At 53.0% G+C, this 16886-nt stretch overlaps 1 protein-coding gene across 2 annotated transcripts in view; it reads left to right on the top strand.

Moving 5' to 3' along the window:
• Positions 1–2076: 2076 nt before the first annotated feature.
• RSPO4 (R-spondin 4) overlaps positions 2077–16886 on the top strand; it is a 46257-nt gene continuing 31447 nt past the window's right edge. For both annotated transcript variants that reach the window (XM_075563863.1, XM_075563862.1), the window contains exon 1: positions 2077–2265. In XM_075563863.1, coding sequence (XP_075419978.1) covers positions 2145–2265 — 121 coding nt within the window. In that variant the 5' untranslated portion in view covers positions 2077–2144. The remainder of the gene's footprint in view (positions 2266–16886) is intronic.

The following is a 16886-nucleotide window of genomic DNA, read 5'->3' as shown; positions in this document are numbered from 1 at the left end:
GACATGGGTGTGATGCAGTCAGGCATTCCATGGAAAACACTAAAGGTTCAGAGATGCAGGCGCCCTGAAGGTGGTTGTGAAATACCGCAAAGAGTTGAGATCTCTGGTAGTAGGAAGGGAAAGAGATTGGAGAACTCACAGCAAGGCCATGGTGAAGGAGAGCATGCTGGGACGTCATGTATACCTCTCCTGGCTCTGACCTTGATGCCCTGGGCTACCTGTGCTGGGCAACCCCTTGCCAAGATCTCTGTGTCCCCATCTAGGAAATGGAGGTTTGCACAGAATGGCTCTGCCGTTCCACCAAATCCCCCAGGATGCTGTCTGCAGTGGTAATGGCTCTTCATGCAAGGGACCACTGCATCTTTGGCTGCCACACTCTCTGAGCATGGCCCTCCCATGATGTGCCCTCACATTCCCCAGGGAGCTTCAGACCTCACCAAGATTGGGGAGGCAGGACTGGAGAAGGAGACGCCAGCAGTCACACTCATTTTCCGTTTGGTCAAACCACATACTTTGTGTGGGGGGCGGGGGGAGGGGGTTGAGCAGGATGAACAACTGTTCAAGCAGAGGTTCCAGAGTAAGTTCCTCTGAGTCTCCCAGTGCCTTCCCTCCTGGTGAGACTGGTCCCTGAGGAGACTACAGATCTGCTGTGTGGCCTTAGACAATCCATCCAAGCTCTTTGAGAGGACCCTTCCTCCACTATAAGGTGGGGCTCATAAAAATAGGACCTCACTGGGTTACTTCAAGGGAGTCCTGGTGGCTTAGTGGTTATGAATTGGGCTGCTAACCTCAAGGTCACCCGTTTGAGACCATCATCCAGCTCTGCAGAAAGGTGAAGCTTTCTACTCCCATAAAGAGTTACAGTCTCAGAAACTCACAGAGGCAGTCCTATAGGGTCACTGTGAGTCAGCATTGACTCAATGGCAGTGGGGTTTGTTTTGTTTTTGCTTTTTTGGGGGGGGGCATTGTTCAAAGGTCACATTAGGTGAAAAGTGTTCAGCACAACGCTGAACACTCACTGCCATCGAGTCAATGCCGACTCATCGACCCTATAGGACAAGGTAGAACTGGCCTAAGGCTTTCTGAGACTGTAACTTACTGGAGTAGAAACATAGAGACCTCAAAAATACTCACAGTCACTCTGGCTATTACCATTATTTCTGGTGTGAAGAGCATCATGGGGCAGGAGTTGGGAAGGAGGAGGGATTTGTCCCTGAAAGAGCTAAAACCAAACCTGAACCTGCTGCTCCTACCTCCGGCGATAAGGTGGGCACATCGACAGTCAGCGCCCCAGCTCCACCAGAAGGGAATGTATGCGCACTTAAGAAATGAATCATTTTTAATACAAGACCAGGGCCTCCTGATTTGGCCCCCCCAAATATACCTGGTCATTGTCCAGAGAAGCTTGGGGCTCTCTGGAAAAGCAGAGGCTGAGCAGGGCGGGGTGGCCAGAGACATCCTTCTCTGTCCAGTAAAGGTGGGGTGGGAGGCAGAGGCAGAGAAATGCGAAGGGGTGAGGTGCAGCCAGCGGGTGACCAGAGAGACAGTGAGTCAGGAGAGGGCCAGGTCGTTGACAATAGAGAAAGACAGACAGACAGTCAGGCTGGGAGAGGGAAAGATCAAGCAAATCCAGGGAGGAAAACAGATGGAAAACGAGGGGACAACAAGTGGGCCAGGGCCGGGTGCAGGGAAAGTGGGGGAGACCAGAGCAGAGGAGAGGGGTGGCAGTCTCCGTGTGTCTGCGTTTCTGTACCTGCGTGAGCTCGTGCATGTATGTGCGTGCGTGTGTGTGTGTGTGTGTGTGTGTGTACCTGTGTCATTGTGACTACCAGTGGTGAGTAAGACAGTGCGGGAGGCGGGAGAGCCGAACCAATAGACGGAGCTCCGGCTGGGGACCCTCCCTACCCCGCCCCCTCTGCCAGCCCCTCGGGGGTTAACGCGCCGACTCCTCCCCAGCAGGGCAGTGCCCGGCTCCGCAGACGCCCTCACTAGACCTAGCGACTGGCCCCTGGGCAGACGGCGGGTCCCCAGCGGCCGCTCCGGGCGGACGTGTCCAGTGTCCCGCGAGCAGCCCCTGCGCCGCGCCGCCCGCCCGCCCGCAGGGCCGTCGGGCCTCGCGGGGAGCTTCCAAGGGTGCTGCCTGGATGCCTGCAGCCTCGCGCGCCCGCCGGAACCAGGCTGCCCAGATGCGGGCGCCACTCTGCCTGCTGCTGCTGGTCGCCCACGCTGTGGACATGCTGGCCCTGAACCGAAGGAAGAAACAAGGTACAAGGCCGGCCGGGGCAGGGTGGTGGGAGGCGCACGGAGTTCCCCCAGAGTCGCCAGCTGGGGAGGGCCCCTGCTTCAGCTCAGAATCTGTCCAGTAGCTGCTCCACATCCGGCATCAATCCCACCTGACAGATGGGGAGACTGAGGCACCTGGGCATCAGGGGCTGGATCTAGGGGGCACATGTGAGTCCCCTCTCCGACAGGAGCAGAATTGCCAGAATGGTGTGACTGCGCAGAAAGAGAAGCCTCACATCACAGAAACTAAGGGACAGAATTAGTGGCTCAGAAGCCATTCTAAATACCCATGCTCAGTGAGGAGGTGCCATGAAGACCCTAATCTGATGCCCGCGCATGGTGGCCCCTGGGACAAGGCGGTGGTTGATGGGTCCCTCTGGTGAGGGACTGTGACCAGAGCCCCCGTTTTATCAGAGATGGCCGGAAGAGGCCCAGTACCCCGAGAGCCCCCATTGTTTCCACCTAGACTCCTAGGACCCCTGCAAAGGCAAACCCAGTCATTGCTAATAAACATGCCCAGGTGCTGTGTCAAGAGCCCCTTCTGGTCTCTCCCTTCTGGGGGGCCTCGAGGGTGGGTTTGAGGCTCTCCTTGCAGTGTGGGACTTGGCTGGAGGCATCCAGTCTAAGAACCGGCAGCTGAATGTGTCTCCACAACCAGGGCTCTCCAGTTCCACCTTTTGGATTCCTCGCTGTATGCTCATGATATAGGCTCCTCCGTTTCATAAAGCCAACGTGTCGAGACTTGAAACTCGGATCGATTCTATACCTGTTGAGGTTAGGCAGCAGACGAATGGAGGACCCAGCACCTTCCCAAGCTCTGGTGTTGGGCTGGGACCAAGGCTACATGGGAGAGAAGAGGGAGGACAGCCAGCCTTTGGGGGACCACAATCCACTTGAGGGGAAAGCCCGAAACAGACAAAGACACCCTTGGGAGTGGAGTATCCAGCAATGAGAGGCTCGTGAGATACTCCCAAGATGGAACTCAATGGAGGCAGCAGGTCTATGATGCATTGGGCCCATACTGGGTGACTGAACATAGGGACCGGGATGCTGGAGACGTGCGTGAGTTTCTGTTGAGTTGGGGAGAGCTGGGACTCCTTGGGGGGCACTCCTTTGTGAATGGGTAAAAGCCTGGACTCTGGAGCCAGCCAGTCTGGGTTCAAAGCTTAGCTTCCCTGCTTACCAGCTGGGGGACCATGAGGAAGCCACTTTGCTTCTCTAAGGATCTTTAATCCCTGCAGGTCTTTCAGAAGATCCCAAAGATCCTTCTAAACTCTAAAAAGAAAAAAAAAATTTATAATCACAATTTCTCATGGACCAATTTTCCAAAGGGGAATAGTCATCTTCAATTCCCAATCCGTGAGGCGGGTCGCAGTGAGGATGACATGCGTGTCTGTGCATGAAGTGCTCAGCAGAGTGAGCTCTTGGGAGTGGGGGTCTTTTTTATTGCCCAGTCATTGTGGCCTTGGCTGTGCTTACAGTCTCTTTGGGGAGAAGCTGCTCATGCTCCCATTTTACAGATGTGGAAACTGAGCTCCAAGTGAGGACCAAGGTTGCGCAGCAGGTGAGTAGTACAACAGGCCTCGGCCTCCATTCATCTGGCGCGGCCCTGAGTTGTCTGCTAAGCTGTGTTGTCCTTCACTGCTCAGAACCTCAGTTTCCCCATCTGCAAAGGAGCTGGTGTAGCAGATTTTTTTGAACTCCTTCTCAGTTATAAAATAGGAAGAAGAAGAAACAGAGTGATACTGGGTTGAGGGCAGGAGGTAGAAGAAAGAGGAAATGTGGGGGGAGGAAAACGTGGGGTCTTGTATATATGTACCTGTCTGCCTGTGTGTATGGTAGAAGGAGAGAAAGAAGAACTGGAGAGGAAGACAAGGAACAATTCCAATCCCTGGCACCTTCCCCAACTCACCACCACCTCCCCAGCTGCGGAGAGAGACAGTTGGGAGCTGGCTCCTTACACTGGTCCAGTCTGGGGTGGTGCTATTGGGTCCCCTTCCTCAATAACCTCTGAGAACATACACCTGCCCAGGATCTTCAGAGAGAGGGTTGCAACTTCATTTTTCAGTGGGGTACAATGGGGATAGCCTGGAACTGGGGTACCTCAGATTGGGATTGCGGACCCACTCTCAACCCCATTGTGCTAGGTGATCTTTGGTGAGTGATTCCCCCACCAGACCCAACCTCCATGGCCTCTGTTTCTCTATTGGCCCTAGACTGGGGGGACTAGATTCTCCCCTCTTTTTCCCCCCAATAGTTTTATTGACATACAATCCACCTATCATACAATCCAATGGTTTATAGATTAACCCTTCTTCTACATGGCGTTCATATGCGTCAATCAAATAGGTTTGGGAAATGCTGACTTACGCAGATTTCTTGATGAATGGATTCGACTGCTGGGACAGTGTGTGTGGCTTTTCCTGAGCTTATTACATACCAGAGACCATTTTCCAAGAAGCATCTGCTTGGAGAATCTGGCATGGGATCCCCAAGGGTCTGGCCAGCAAAAACTTTCAGGTCTAACTGCAGGAGGAGAAGCCAGCACTGGATATTGGTGGCACTTCATTCATTCTTTACTCAATAAGGGCACCCTCTGCATTGGGGACCTTTGGGACACTGGGCAGCTGCCATCCTGGAGGGGTAACTCCTCCCTCCTCTTCCTTAGCCTGCCTGCCATGCCAAGTCCTTGGCCTCGGTCTCCCATCTAGTCTGAGAGGCCGGGAGGATTGACTCTGGTTCCCCACCCCGAACCCAACCATCACCCTCGGGACCTTGCTTCTGTAGACCCATGCTTCCTCAGGCTCCGGCGTCAGTGTTGGTTTTTTTTTTTTTTTTTTTTTTTTTACGAAACCTAATTTTACTGTTTCTAAGCCAAAAAGGAATGAGAGAAAAGGCTTGGATCTAAAGTGTCTCTTACAAAACAACATGTTGATTAATTAAGTATAAATGAATTCAAACCAGATGGAGACATTTCTCTTGAAGTATGCTTGGGTGTCCTGGTGGAGAGAAAGTCGGGCAGGATAAGGGGGTCTGGCCTGTGTGGCCCACCCTGGGATCAGGAGGTTCATTTAGGCAGTGAGGAGAAACCAAACCCGGACTGACTTCAGGGACCTTCAGATCCCGACGGGGAGGGAGCTGGGTGGAGGAAAGGATCTCCCACATCTGCATGCTGCTTTTTAGTTCCCTCTAGATGTGAAGGGCCCATGATGGCAAATGCCTAGGTGCTAACCCATAGGATGGGGCTTTGAACCCATTGGTGGCTGAAAGACCTGGTAATCTACTTCCATAAATAGTGCAGCCGAGAACACTCTGCTGCGCAGTTCGACTCTGTCACGTGGGGGCTCGGTGACTTAGAACAGACTCAGTGGCACAGTAGTAACACATCCGAGGCAGCAAGGGGGCAGAGAGGAGGAGCTCTGGGATTCAGGGAACCCAGGGCCCAGTGTTTGTCCCTCTCCTCTCCTAGATGTGTGACTTAGGCAGCCTCAGTTCTCAGCTCTGTGAAAAACCTCTTTGGGTGGTTTGAAGGAAAGTATTCACCAAAGCACACAGTAGATTGGACATCTCAGGTAATTGGCCTAGTGACATGCAGCATGTCTGTGCTACTTTCTAGCTTGTTGGGGGATGCCTGGGGTCTTAAAAGTTTGCAAGCCACCCCAAAGCCTAACAGTTGGTCTCTGTTGCTTGAAGCCACAGAGAAGGAGTGAGAGTCTGGAATAGGAAGAGCCTCCATGAACACCTGCCTCCTTTGTCATGAGCCAAACATCACTAGATGGTGCCCGGCTCCCCTTACTAAATATTTTGACCAGCAACTCTCTACAAGGATCGGGATCAAAGGGGGGGAAGGCAGGGCAGAACTTCAGGTTCTCATCGGCTCCAAATTTTCTGGACTCGTAGAGGTTGGATGGAACCCTGAAACTCTTGCCCTCAGATGAGATTTAAATCTTAAACTAAAATTATCCGATTTTTCCCCCTAAAACCAAATATTCTAGCTTATCTAGTAAAAAAATGTCTGCCTTGAGCATTAGAAGCAAGGATGGTGAGACTTGGTCTCACCTACTGTGGGCAGGTTATCCGAAGGGGTCCATCTCCGGAAAAGGACTTTGTGATGCTTGACTAAGAACAGATGCATCGAAAAAGAGGAAGCCCTGAATGAGATGGACCGACACAGTGGCGACAACAATGGGATTGCACAAAGCAACTGTGAGGACGGCGCGGGACCGAGGAGCGCTCTCTTGTGTTGTGCATAGGGGCTTACGAGTCAGAACCCGCTGGGCCGCACAACAACCTCCTCTATCTACATGAGAGCAACTCCGAAGATGAGAGAGGAACCTTGGAGGGCAGGGAGTTTGGGTTAATGAGGGAGGAACACCCAGCAAAGGTTGGGGGGAGATGATTGCACAACTCGAGGAACGTCATCAGTGTCATGGAATTCGCTGTGCACATGGCCGCTGAGTCGGTGTTGCATGTTTGCTGTGCAAGGTCTCAAAACAAATACATTTAAAAAAACTCATACTCTTTCTCCTCAGTTTATGCCAGAATCATTCAGACGCTCCCTGAACTAGGGATGGGGAGGGGTGGGGGTGTCTCCTATGGGCTTAAACCTCACCGCTGCCTCTCTCTTGCTGTGTGGCCCTAGGTTAACATCTCCCCCTCTCGGAACTGCCTTTTCTTTTCCTGTAAAATGAGGGGGGCAGCCCCAACCCCTGAGGCTTATCATGTATGCGCATAATTCTTTGTAAATGGGAAAGCATGGCGGGTGTCCCCCGTGCCCTGTCCATAGATGGAGGGGCTGCGGCCAGGACAAGGCAGGTGGCTGAAGGCAGTGACAGAGATGGGCAGAGAGGGCCTGGGTGTCTTGTCTCCAGGTTGGGACCATGGCTGGACACAGAACAAAATGCATCGCCCTAAACACTAGAGTTTGAGGGGCAACAGGTGAAGATGCGTGTCAGGGCGGCTCTGAATGGGGAGCAAAGGGGGAGCACATCCCTCAAAGGCAGCGTGAGGGATGATAACGAGGCGCTGGGGGGTGAGGGATTCCTTGTACCCTCCTCCTTCTTCCTTTTAACTTTCATTAAGAATTGGGCAAAGGTTTACAGAGCAGATCGGTTTTCCATTCAGCCATGCACACACATTTTGTTTCCTGTCCTTGATTGCAGCCTCCACAATGTAACAGACTCACCCCATTTCCCTCAGCAGGTTCCTGCTCCTTCTGAACATTGCCCTTGGGGAGATGCTGCCACCTGGATCTCTCAGAGGGTTGATTCTTCTAAAGCCTGCGTACCTCCCTGGTGTTTCTTTTCTCTTTCTACACCAATCTGTCTCCAGGTTACTGCCTCCCTCCCTCCCTCCCTCCCTCCTGGTCTGAAACCACCCAACCCTGCTTTCCTGTCGCCACAGTAGGCCCCTGTGGTCACGTAGGGTCAGACGCTCCAGGAGCTAGGCACACGGGCTTGGAATCCTCGCCACCATGCTGTGTGTGGACCCATTTTCCAGGCATGGTGGCTGAGCCGGTCTGTGGACCTGGAGTCTTGGAGTCTCCAAAGCCCAGGCATGGAAGGAGAAATGCCTGTGTCAGTGTCTCAGCCGAGGGTGGCCATGGGAGGCATCTGAGAGGTGCCTCACAGCACTGGGATGGGAGTTAGGGCTTTGTCAGGCAGAGCGGGGAGTGTGGAAGGTGCAGGTGGGGAGCAGAGCTGAAGGAGGAAGTTCTGGGGTGGTGGGAAGGGCCTGAGGACATGGAGGTCTGATTAGGGACAGGGTCAAAGTCCTCAGAAGCTCGTCTCTCTGTGTCATCACGAAGAGAGAGTCTTGGAGCCCCTCCTCCGGGCCAGGTCCCGGACTGGAGTTGTCCTTGAGCAGCAAGGAAGGGAGTCGTCTGTAAGAAGAGCCACGCCACCTGAGCCCACTGGGGACCCGCCGCACGACCTTGAGAGGCGGGTGTGGAAGCCCCCGTCTCAACTGACGAACCAGAGATTTTAAGCAGAGACCTCATTTGGTCAGGATGTCACGTCACGTGGATGTGAGAGTTTGGCTCTCCTGCCTCTTCTTGTCCACTCTTCTGCCCCACTGCCCAGTCACTCAGCCTTCCATTCATTCAAGTGCAAAGTCTGGGACACGCTGTAAGTCAAATGAAGTTCTTCGACTGGAAGTTTCCAAGCCATGTATGGAGGTGGAGATCATTTTAGTAAGTACAACCCGTGGCGTGGAGATGAGAGGAAATGGGGGAACAGGCGGATCAGAATCATCTACATCAGGACCAAACAGAAAGAGGCTGGTGAGCATTTTCTGAAAAGGGCCAGATATGAAATGCTGTAGGTAACGGGCGCTACGGCAGCTAGTTTCTCTCAGCATATCCTTTGTTTTGTTTTTAGTTTTTACAACCCTTCAACACTGTTAAAGCCACTCTTGCCTGCAGGCTGTACAAAACCCAGCCACAGACCAATGTAGGCCATGGTTGATCGTTTTTTTAAAGAAAACATCCAACTGTTCAGTGTTAAGGCCATGTGAACACTCGTGGTCCGGAGAATGATTTTCAGAAGCGTGTTTTTCAGTTGCACACCCATTCCTGGGTGTGTACCTGTGCATGTGTGTGCATGTGTGGGAGAGTGAATGGGGAGGTGTATCCGTGTGTGTACATGCCATGGGCACATGTGAGTGTGGCTGTGTGTGTGTGTGTGTGTGCGCGCGCGCGCGCGCGTGCTGGGTGGTGAGATCGAAGGCTGATCTTGTTTTACTTGGTCACGGACTGTTTGTAGAGCAGGTGGAGATGGGTGGATCATGGGTGGGACAAGGACAGAGGGCTCCCCGAAACCCTGGCTCCCCGAAACCCTGGCTTCCCGCTGACACCGTTTCCCTTTTGTTCACTGCTTGCCTCCCTGGGGTACGAGTGCTGCCGTGGATGGACCAGTTTTCCATTCAGTTTTGTTTTGTTTTAATAGTTTTCTTGGCATACACTTCACAGATCACACAATTCAATGGTTCAGTCGCCTTATGAAGCTTTGGGCCGTCCTCACCGCAATCACTGTGAGAACAGTTTTTCTCAGACTCGCTGCTGTGAGCTCCCCATTTCCCCGCAGTCCTCCCCGCCAGGCCCCCTTTGCTGCCACTGTAGGTCTCCCTCTCCTGGATTTCATAGACAGAAAATCATACAAAACACAAACAGGAAACAAACAACCAACCAACCCAACAACGATGAGACCAAACACAGAAAAACCTCAATCAGAAAGGGAGCAGAAAACTGAAACAACTTTATAAAGAATCAAAAAAAGGGGGGGGCATCAAATGATAAAGTATTACATTTTAACCAAACTATATTACGCGCCCTGGTGGTGTAGTGGTTACGAGTTGGGCTGTGATCCACGTGGTTGTCAGTTCGAAACCACCAGCAACTCTGTGGGAGAGAGACTGGGCTTTCTACTCCCATAAAGTTACAGTCTTGGAAACCCCCGGGGTGGCGAGGAGTCAGCAGGGACTCGATGGCAGTGTGTTAGTGCTCACAGCGGGCACTGCTGTGTTCTCTCTCTCTCTCTCTCCCCCCTCCGCCCCCCGCCTCTGGAGAGGGGCTATGGACTCAGGGTGTGTTAGGGTGGAAGGCCAGAGAGAGACCCGATACTGATGCTGTTAAAAACGAAGGTGCCCAGCCCAGGAGCGGCTTTCCCAAGGTCGCCCAGCCAGGGATGAAAGTGAGGGTGAGGGTGAGGGTGCGGGAGACATCAGGAGCGTGGGTGCTTTGGGGAAGTACAGGAAGGTAGCCCACTCCAGAGCCTGGCAGGGCGAGGGCACAGCCTCTCAGAGCCTCAGTTTCCTCCATGTAACGTCGGAGAACGAGGCTGGCTGAGCTCAATGTGCCAAACCAGATGGGATCTGAAAGGCGTCCGGAACAAAGATCATTTGCAGGGACTTCATAGCCCGAGGCTGGCCGAGGGTTGGGGCTTCATAGCACCCCTTGAGGTAGGCCGGCACCCTGGCCCCGTGGCTTGGCCATGTGGTTCTGTGAGACAGGGTGTGGCTGAGGTGTGGGCCACACACAGCCTCCCTGGCCTCCCTCACCTCATCCCACCTCCGATGCCGTCAGGACTGGGGGACAGTCTGGCCACTTGGAGAAGCTCACCCCCCACTCGGCTCCTACTCTCCACTCTCAGTCCCGCACCCGTGAGTGAGGCTGTGTCCTTGTGTTCGCTCGTTTGGGGCATTCCTGATACCTTCATTCTTCTTTTTGGAATTTCTCGTGAGTGAAGCTGGTCCCACAGTGCATCAAACGCCTTTCGTTACTCAGTAACTGCCATCCTTTCTAACCTGTCATCGTTTTAGAAAAGCGAGAGAGATCGAGGGAGACAGACCTGGAGGAGTTGTCGGATAAGCAGTTTGCTGCTAACCACGGGAAGAGGCGTTCAAACGCACTGATGGCTTCCTCAGGAGAAAGATGAGGCATTCAACTCACATAAGGTCTACTCTAGCTAAGGTCTACTCTCCATAGGGTCTACTCTCCACAGGGTCTACTCTATCTAAGGTCTACTCTCCATAGGGTCTACTCTAGCTAAGGTCTACTCTCCATAGGGTCTACTCTATCTAAGGTCTACTCTCCACAGGGACTATTCTCCATAGGGTCTACTCTAAGGTCTACTCTCCATAGGGTCTACTCTATCTAAGGTTTACTCTCCATAGGGTCTACTCTAGCTAAGGTCTACTCTCCATAGGGTCTACTCTAGCTAAGGTCTACTCTCCATAGGGTCTACTCTATCTAAGGTCTACTCTCCACAGAGACTACTCTCCATAGGGTCTACTCTATCTAAGGTCTACTCTCCATAGGGTCTACTCTATCTAAGGTCTACTCTCCATAGGGTCTACTCTATCTAAGGTCTACTCTCCATAGGGTCTACTCTCCATGGGGTCTACTCTATCTAAGGTCTACTCTCCATAGGGTCTACTCTATCTAAGGTCTACTCTCCATAGGGTCTACTCTATCTAAGGTCTACTCTCCACAGGGTCTACTCTATCTAAGGTCTACTCTCCATAGGGTCTACTCTATCTAAGGTCTACTCTCCATGGGGTCTACTCTCCATGGGGTCTACTCTCCATGGGGTCTACTCTCCACAGGGTCTACTTTCTATAGGGCCTACTCTCCACAGGGTCTACTTTCTATGGGGTCTACTCTAGCTAAGGTCTACTCTCCATAGGGTCTACTCTATCTAAGGTCTACTCTCCATAGGGTCTACTCCATCTAAGGTCTACTCTCCATGGGGTCTACTCTCCATGGGGTCTACTCTCCATGGGGCCTACTCTCCACAGGGTCTACTTTCTATAGGGCCTACTCTCCACAGGGTCTACTTTCTATGGGCTCTACTCTAGCTAAGGTCTACTCTCTGCAGGGTCTACTCTAGCTAAGGTCTACTCTCCATAAGGTCTACTCGACCTAGGGTCTGACTCAGAAACCCTACATGAGTCAGCATCAATTCATGGCAATGGGTTTGATTTGAGTTTGGTTATCTGTTTATAAAGGTCCCTCTAAAACAAAAGTCACTGCCATTGAGTTGCTCCTGACTCTTGGGAGCAGAGCTCTGGTGGCTTACTGGGCTACTCTTTGGGCTGTTAGCTACAAGGTCAGCAGTTCAAAACCACTGGCCACTCTTAGGAGAACAATGAGACTTTCTATGCCTCCCACCCCCCCCAAAAAAAGATTAAGATTTATACCACCACCAATACTGCTAGAAATACGGTCTTTATGATCAGGTCCCTAAGGTGACAGCGATGGCTTAAGCATTGACTCCTAACTTGGAGGCTGGTGGCCCTAGCCCCGGAAGGAAGGCCTGAGGAACAGCTTCTGGGAAGATGGCAGCTAAGACAACCCCGTGGCACGGACAGTTCTACACGGAGGCGTCCGGGCTGCCGTGAGTCAGCATCAGCCGGACAGTGATGGGTTTGGTTTGGGACTGTTGTTCTGTTGTTGGGTTTTTGAGCTCAGAGGGGACATTAACCTGCCAATGGTACACACAGCCAAGAGGTGGGGAGGGTCGCAGTGCTTCCCCCCCTCCCCTGCCCCCACCCCAGCCAGGTCTACGTGGGCCAAAGCCTGCCCTTCTCAGCTTCCCAGTCCTGCCACGGTCACTTCCATCCCAGGACCCACCCTTGGGGCTCTCTCCTGGTTCCAGCAGGAATGGCCTGTTTCTCATCTTCCCCGGCGAGGCTGACTCCTCTGGACACGGATGCGGCTGACCCACCGCCGTGGGCCCCTGGCTGATTCCTTACAGCAACGTGGGCTGATTCACAGGGCGCCAGGGTGGAGGCTTCGATGCGTTATGGGGATGGTGGCGGGGTTCTGTTCATCCGGCTCATGAGAAAGGCATCCCCGAGCCTGCGGGGTCGAGACCACGTGGGGAAACCATTCCCTTTCTCCAAAACCTCCACTTTCCCTGGAGCCTGAGAGCGGTGCCCACAAGCGCAGGGGCGGGTCACACCGGAAAAATGTCACAGCTGCCCTTCCGGGACCTGCGCTCCTATTTGGCAAGCGGGCACAGCTGTCTCTAGCAAGTCCCAGATGAGCAGTGGGGGCCGGCTGTCTGTCACGAAAGGCCATGGGTTTGGAGGGCAGCCCGGTCTGCAGGCCCAGCCCTGTGTTGCCACTCAGCTGAGCGACCTTGGACAAGTCATCTCCCCCTGCGGGGCCTGCATTTTGCTGGACAGGGCATTGCTGGTGAGACAGGGAGCGCACAGTCTGTGGCACTAGGAGTCCCTGGTGCCAGGCTGGGCTACAGGTCTCGGTTCCTAGCTCAGCTGCTTAGGTACGCACTTGCGCCAAAGTAGTGCGCTCCATACTGTAGTAATGGTGATGCGCTGGGTTGCTAACTGCAAGCAAGGTCGGCAGTTAGAAACCACCAGACGCTGAGCAGGAAAAAGAAGAGGCTCTCTACTCCTGTAAAGATCTACAGCCTCGGGAACTCACAGGGGACAGTTCTGCCATATCCTGTAGGGTCAATATGAGCCGGCATCGACTGGATGGCAGTGAGATTGTTGTTAGTTTTTGTGATTCTCATTGCTGTCTATTAGCATGTGATGGCCATTGCAAAGATGTAACCCACCTAGAAAATAATATTTTTTAGAACTCACGGCCATTGAGTCAATGCCGACCCATAGTCACCCTATGGGACAGGGGGGGGGGGTTCTGACACTGTAGCTGTTTACAAGAGTAGAAAGCCCAGTCTCTTCTGTGGAGTGACTGGTGTTTTGAACTGATGACCTTTTGGCTCACAGCCCAATGTATAACCACTGTGCCACCAGGGCTCCTGACCTTTAAGCCTAAGGACTTTCATGACAATCTGGCATCATTCCGGCTGCTCATCTGGGACTTCTTGTGCCCACTTGCCAATACTAGCCAATAGTGGGTGCTCAGCACGCAATCCTGATGATGACGCTTTGTGATGGGGACTGCCCTTCCCTTCTTCTCAAACCCTCAGCAGAGCCACCTTTACAGGATAAGGTAGCCCCAAACTCTGCGTGACTGCAACACAGTGACTCACCCTCTGGGTGTGGGTCTGCTCATCTATGAACGTGAGCCTCGGAGGGCGGTGGTAAAGAGGAAAGGGTGTACCGTGTGCCAGCACGTTGTGGATGTATAGATGATGGGGTGGCCCTTTGTGGGGGAGGCTGTGGTGGAATCTAACGTGCGTCCCTGGCCGCTGCAAATTGGAGAAATGGCCTGAGGCTGCCTTCCATCAGGCTCTCTCCTTACACTCTTCCAAGTGACAGGCAGCTGAGTCGATCAGACTCCTTAATTCATAGCACATGATTAGCATCAGTCTGGCAAGCCCCGGCTCTTGTTTTGCGTCATTTTTATTTATTTGGGGTTTTATTTGTCATTATTTATTATACTCCTTTAGAAATCCTTGCAAATGGTCTCTCCTTTGGTTTTCTTTGGAACTTGATTTCATTGATTGGTACATCTTTGAGAGTTTTTATTTTGAGACAGAGTTTGATTTGCTTTCTCAAGGCCCCGCCCTTGGGGGTGGGGGTGGGGGACTTTCCACTTCATTTCATGCTAGTCTTTCATGGACATTCGGGTTTCGGTTCTCCGGGCCTGTTTGGTTCCCTTTCGCAGTTGCCCCATTTTTGTGACTTCGCTTCCGTTTCAGATGGGATCGGCATTTCCCGTTTGCCTTCGTTTGGCTTGTTACTAGTCTTCCTTGAACACTCCCCATTGGATGCTGACAACGTGCGCTTCCTCCCGCGCTCATGTCCCATGAACCGCCTGACTTCCGGTCAGCTCGTCCGACATCCCAGCACTTCCTGTCTATTGACCTCCTGTTCTTAAAGCGGGGTTATCAGCCATTGTTCCCAAAGGGATGGGCACAGTCTGCAAGTGGGGTGGATTGTGGGCTTAGTTCAGATGCTACTGGTTCATTTATTTTCTTTATTTTTTAAAGGCTTTCTTTTTTGTTTTTAATTTTTATTTTATTGGGGGCTCCTACAGATCCTTTCACAATCCCTCTACCCTTTAAGGCAAAGAAGGGACAGGACTGGCTACCCTCTCCTTGCATGTGAAGGACACATTACTAAGATATTTTTTAAAAAGCCCCTATTCATTTTGACACTGAAAATACCCCTTTTCCTATCTGCTCCTCATTTACTGGCTTCGTCGCCTGGGGTGTCCTGTGAAGAAGGGAAACCGTTGCTTGTCATAGCTGCACTGTCGTCAGATCCACTGGATGTATTGCTGGTCACTCTGGTGAGCAGCCCTGCCCTGCCCCAGGGTAGGAGCCCCTCAGGAATACACACCCCCACTTGAAGGACTGTGAGGGACTCTTCCTTGATGTGTTGATAGTCTTGGTGCAACAAGCCACCCCACCACCCACCTCCATCTGATCCGGTCCTCCCTCGGGGCAACCCTACAGACCTCTGCAGTGCCCCTCTGTCCCCCTCGTTCCAGAGCATCCCTGTCCTCCCGTCAGCACATGTCTATGGAAGCCTGGCTACCAGCCAGGCTCTGTTCTTGGGGCTCCAGACCGGCTGGATGGGCAGACTTCCATCATGATCAAGATGTCCTGCCCTTGCACATGCTGGGCTCCCTAAGGTCCGCAGTATTCCCAGAACACCCCTTATATCTTCTTGGCCTCCCCTGGTTCTGAGGGCACCTTTGGCTAAATCATCTCCATTCTCAGATCACCCTATTGTCTCTATATCGGCATCTGCCGCACCCCACCCCACCCCCATGGCCCTGGGAATGAAACTCTGACTCAGGGCACTGGCCAGCCGAGCGGACTTGGTCTGAGGGTGAGGAGTGCTGGTAAGTGTGCTGCCCCGGACCCCCAGACGGAAATCTGCTTCAGGGCAGGGGGCCTATGCCCCCCCACCCCACAGCCTCCTCTCCCTCATGCCTGTGCCTCCTTGTGATCACCTGTCTCTGTATCCCTGCTGATGTCATCTCTCCTCCTGCCTGACCCCACAAACAGCGTTGGGCCCGGCTTTGCCAGGTCTCAGGACACAGAGAAGAGTGCTTTTAAATGGCCTTCCAGAAGAGGGTGAGCAGCCGGGGGACAATAGGCTTTGCAGCGGCTTAAGTCTGCACCACCTGGCTCCTTGGGCCAACCTCCTCACCTCTGCAAGCTTCTACTTCCCATCCGGGAAAATGAGGCCATGGCAGTACCAGCCTCGTGGGGCTGGTGGGATTTATCCACCTGAACACAGCCCCATCGCTTAGGGTTGGCCGACACTCCCCTGTGGCACCTCCAAGAATCTGCTGGAGCTCACAGAGAGCAGCCTCTCCACTGTGGGCGCTCTTCTTGCTTCCAGCCCTGTGTCCCTGTCCCAGTGGGCCAAGGATCCTCGTTCCATTTTACAGATGGAAAAGCTGAGAGGCCCTGGTGGCCCAAGCCCAGGTCCTTCCCACCTCCTGGGCCACGAGAGGTCTCCGAGATGGAGTCAAGATTGTCAGTGCCCCCTCCCCGGCACATGATACCTCACTCCCCTTCCGCTTAGCTCCCTCACCGGGGACCATTCCATTGACTGAACCCCTACAATGTGCCGAGAGCATTGCATGCATTGCCCACAACTTTGGGAGGGTGCACACATTTTGCAGAAAGGGAAAGGAGGACACAGAGGGAGGAGTTCATTTGATCAGGTTCCCGAAGCCCTCTTAGAAGTGGATTAGAACCCAGGCTGGGGCCCTGAAATCAGGGCTCTGCTGCGCCGTGTCAGGTTTGGTTAGCTAAACCCAGAGCTGGGCACCAAGGTCTCATTAGGCTCCATGTGGTGAGTACAGGGCACTGGGTCAGGCACATAGCTTTGTGGGTTATTGCCAGTGGTGGGGTTCAGCCAGTTCACACTGATTCTGCAGAAGTGATACCTAATGGTTTTTGTGGAGTTCAGTGAACCAATTGTCAAAATGGTACTTGTGATAAGGTGGGTGACATGTTTAGTAATGGTGGCCAGGCACCATCCAGTTCTTCTGGTCTCATAACAGAGAGTGGTCCTTAAGGCGATCGATCAGCCACACATTCTATAACTTCCTTCTAGCATCCCTGGCTCTTCATCTTCCTCTGTTAAATAGAGACCAGTTCTATGCTTTGTCCGACCCCCTTGCAAGCTTACAAAGCCTCAGGCATGGC

This window comes from Tenrec ecaudatus, chromosome 12 (genome assembly GCF_050624435.1).
Source record: "Tenrec ecaudatus isolate mTenEca1 chromosome 12, mTenEca1.hap1, whole genome shotgun sequence".
NCBI lineage: Eukaryota > Metazoa > Chordata > Mammalia > Afrosoricida > Tenrecidae > Tenrec > Tenrec ecaudatus.
Note: the sequence above shows the minus strand (reverse complement) of the source record. Positions and strands in the feature narration are given on the sequence as shown.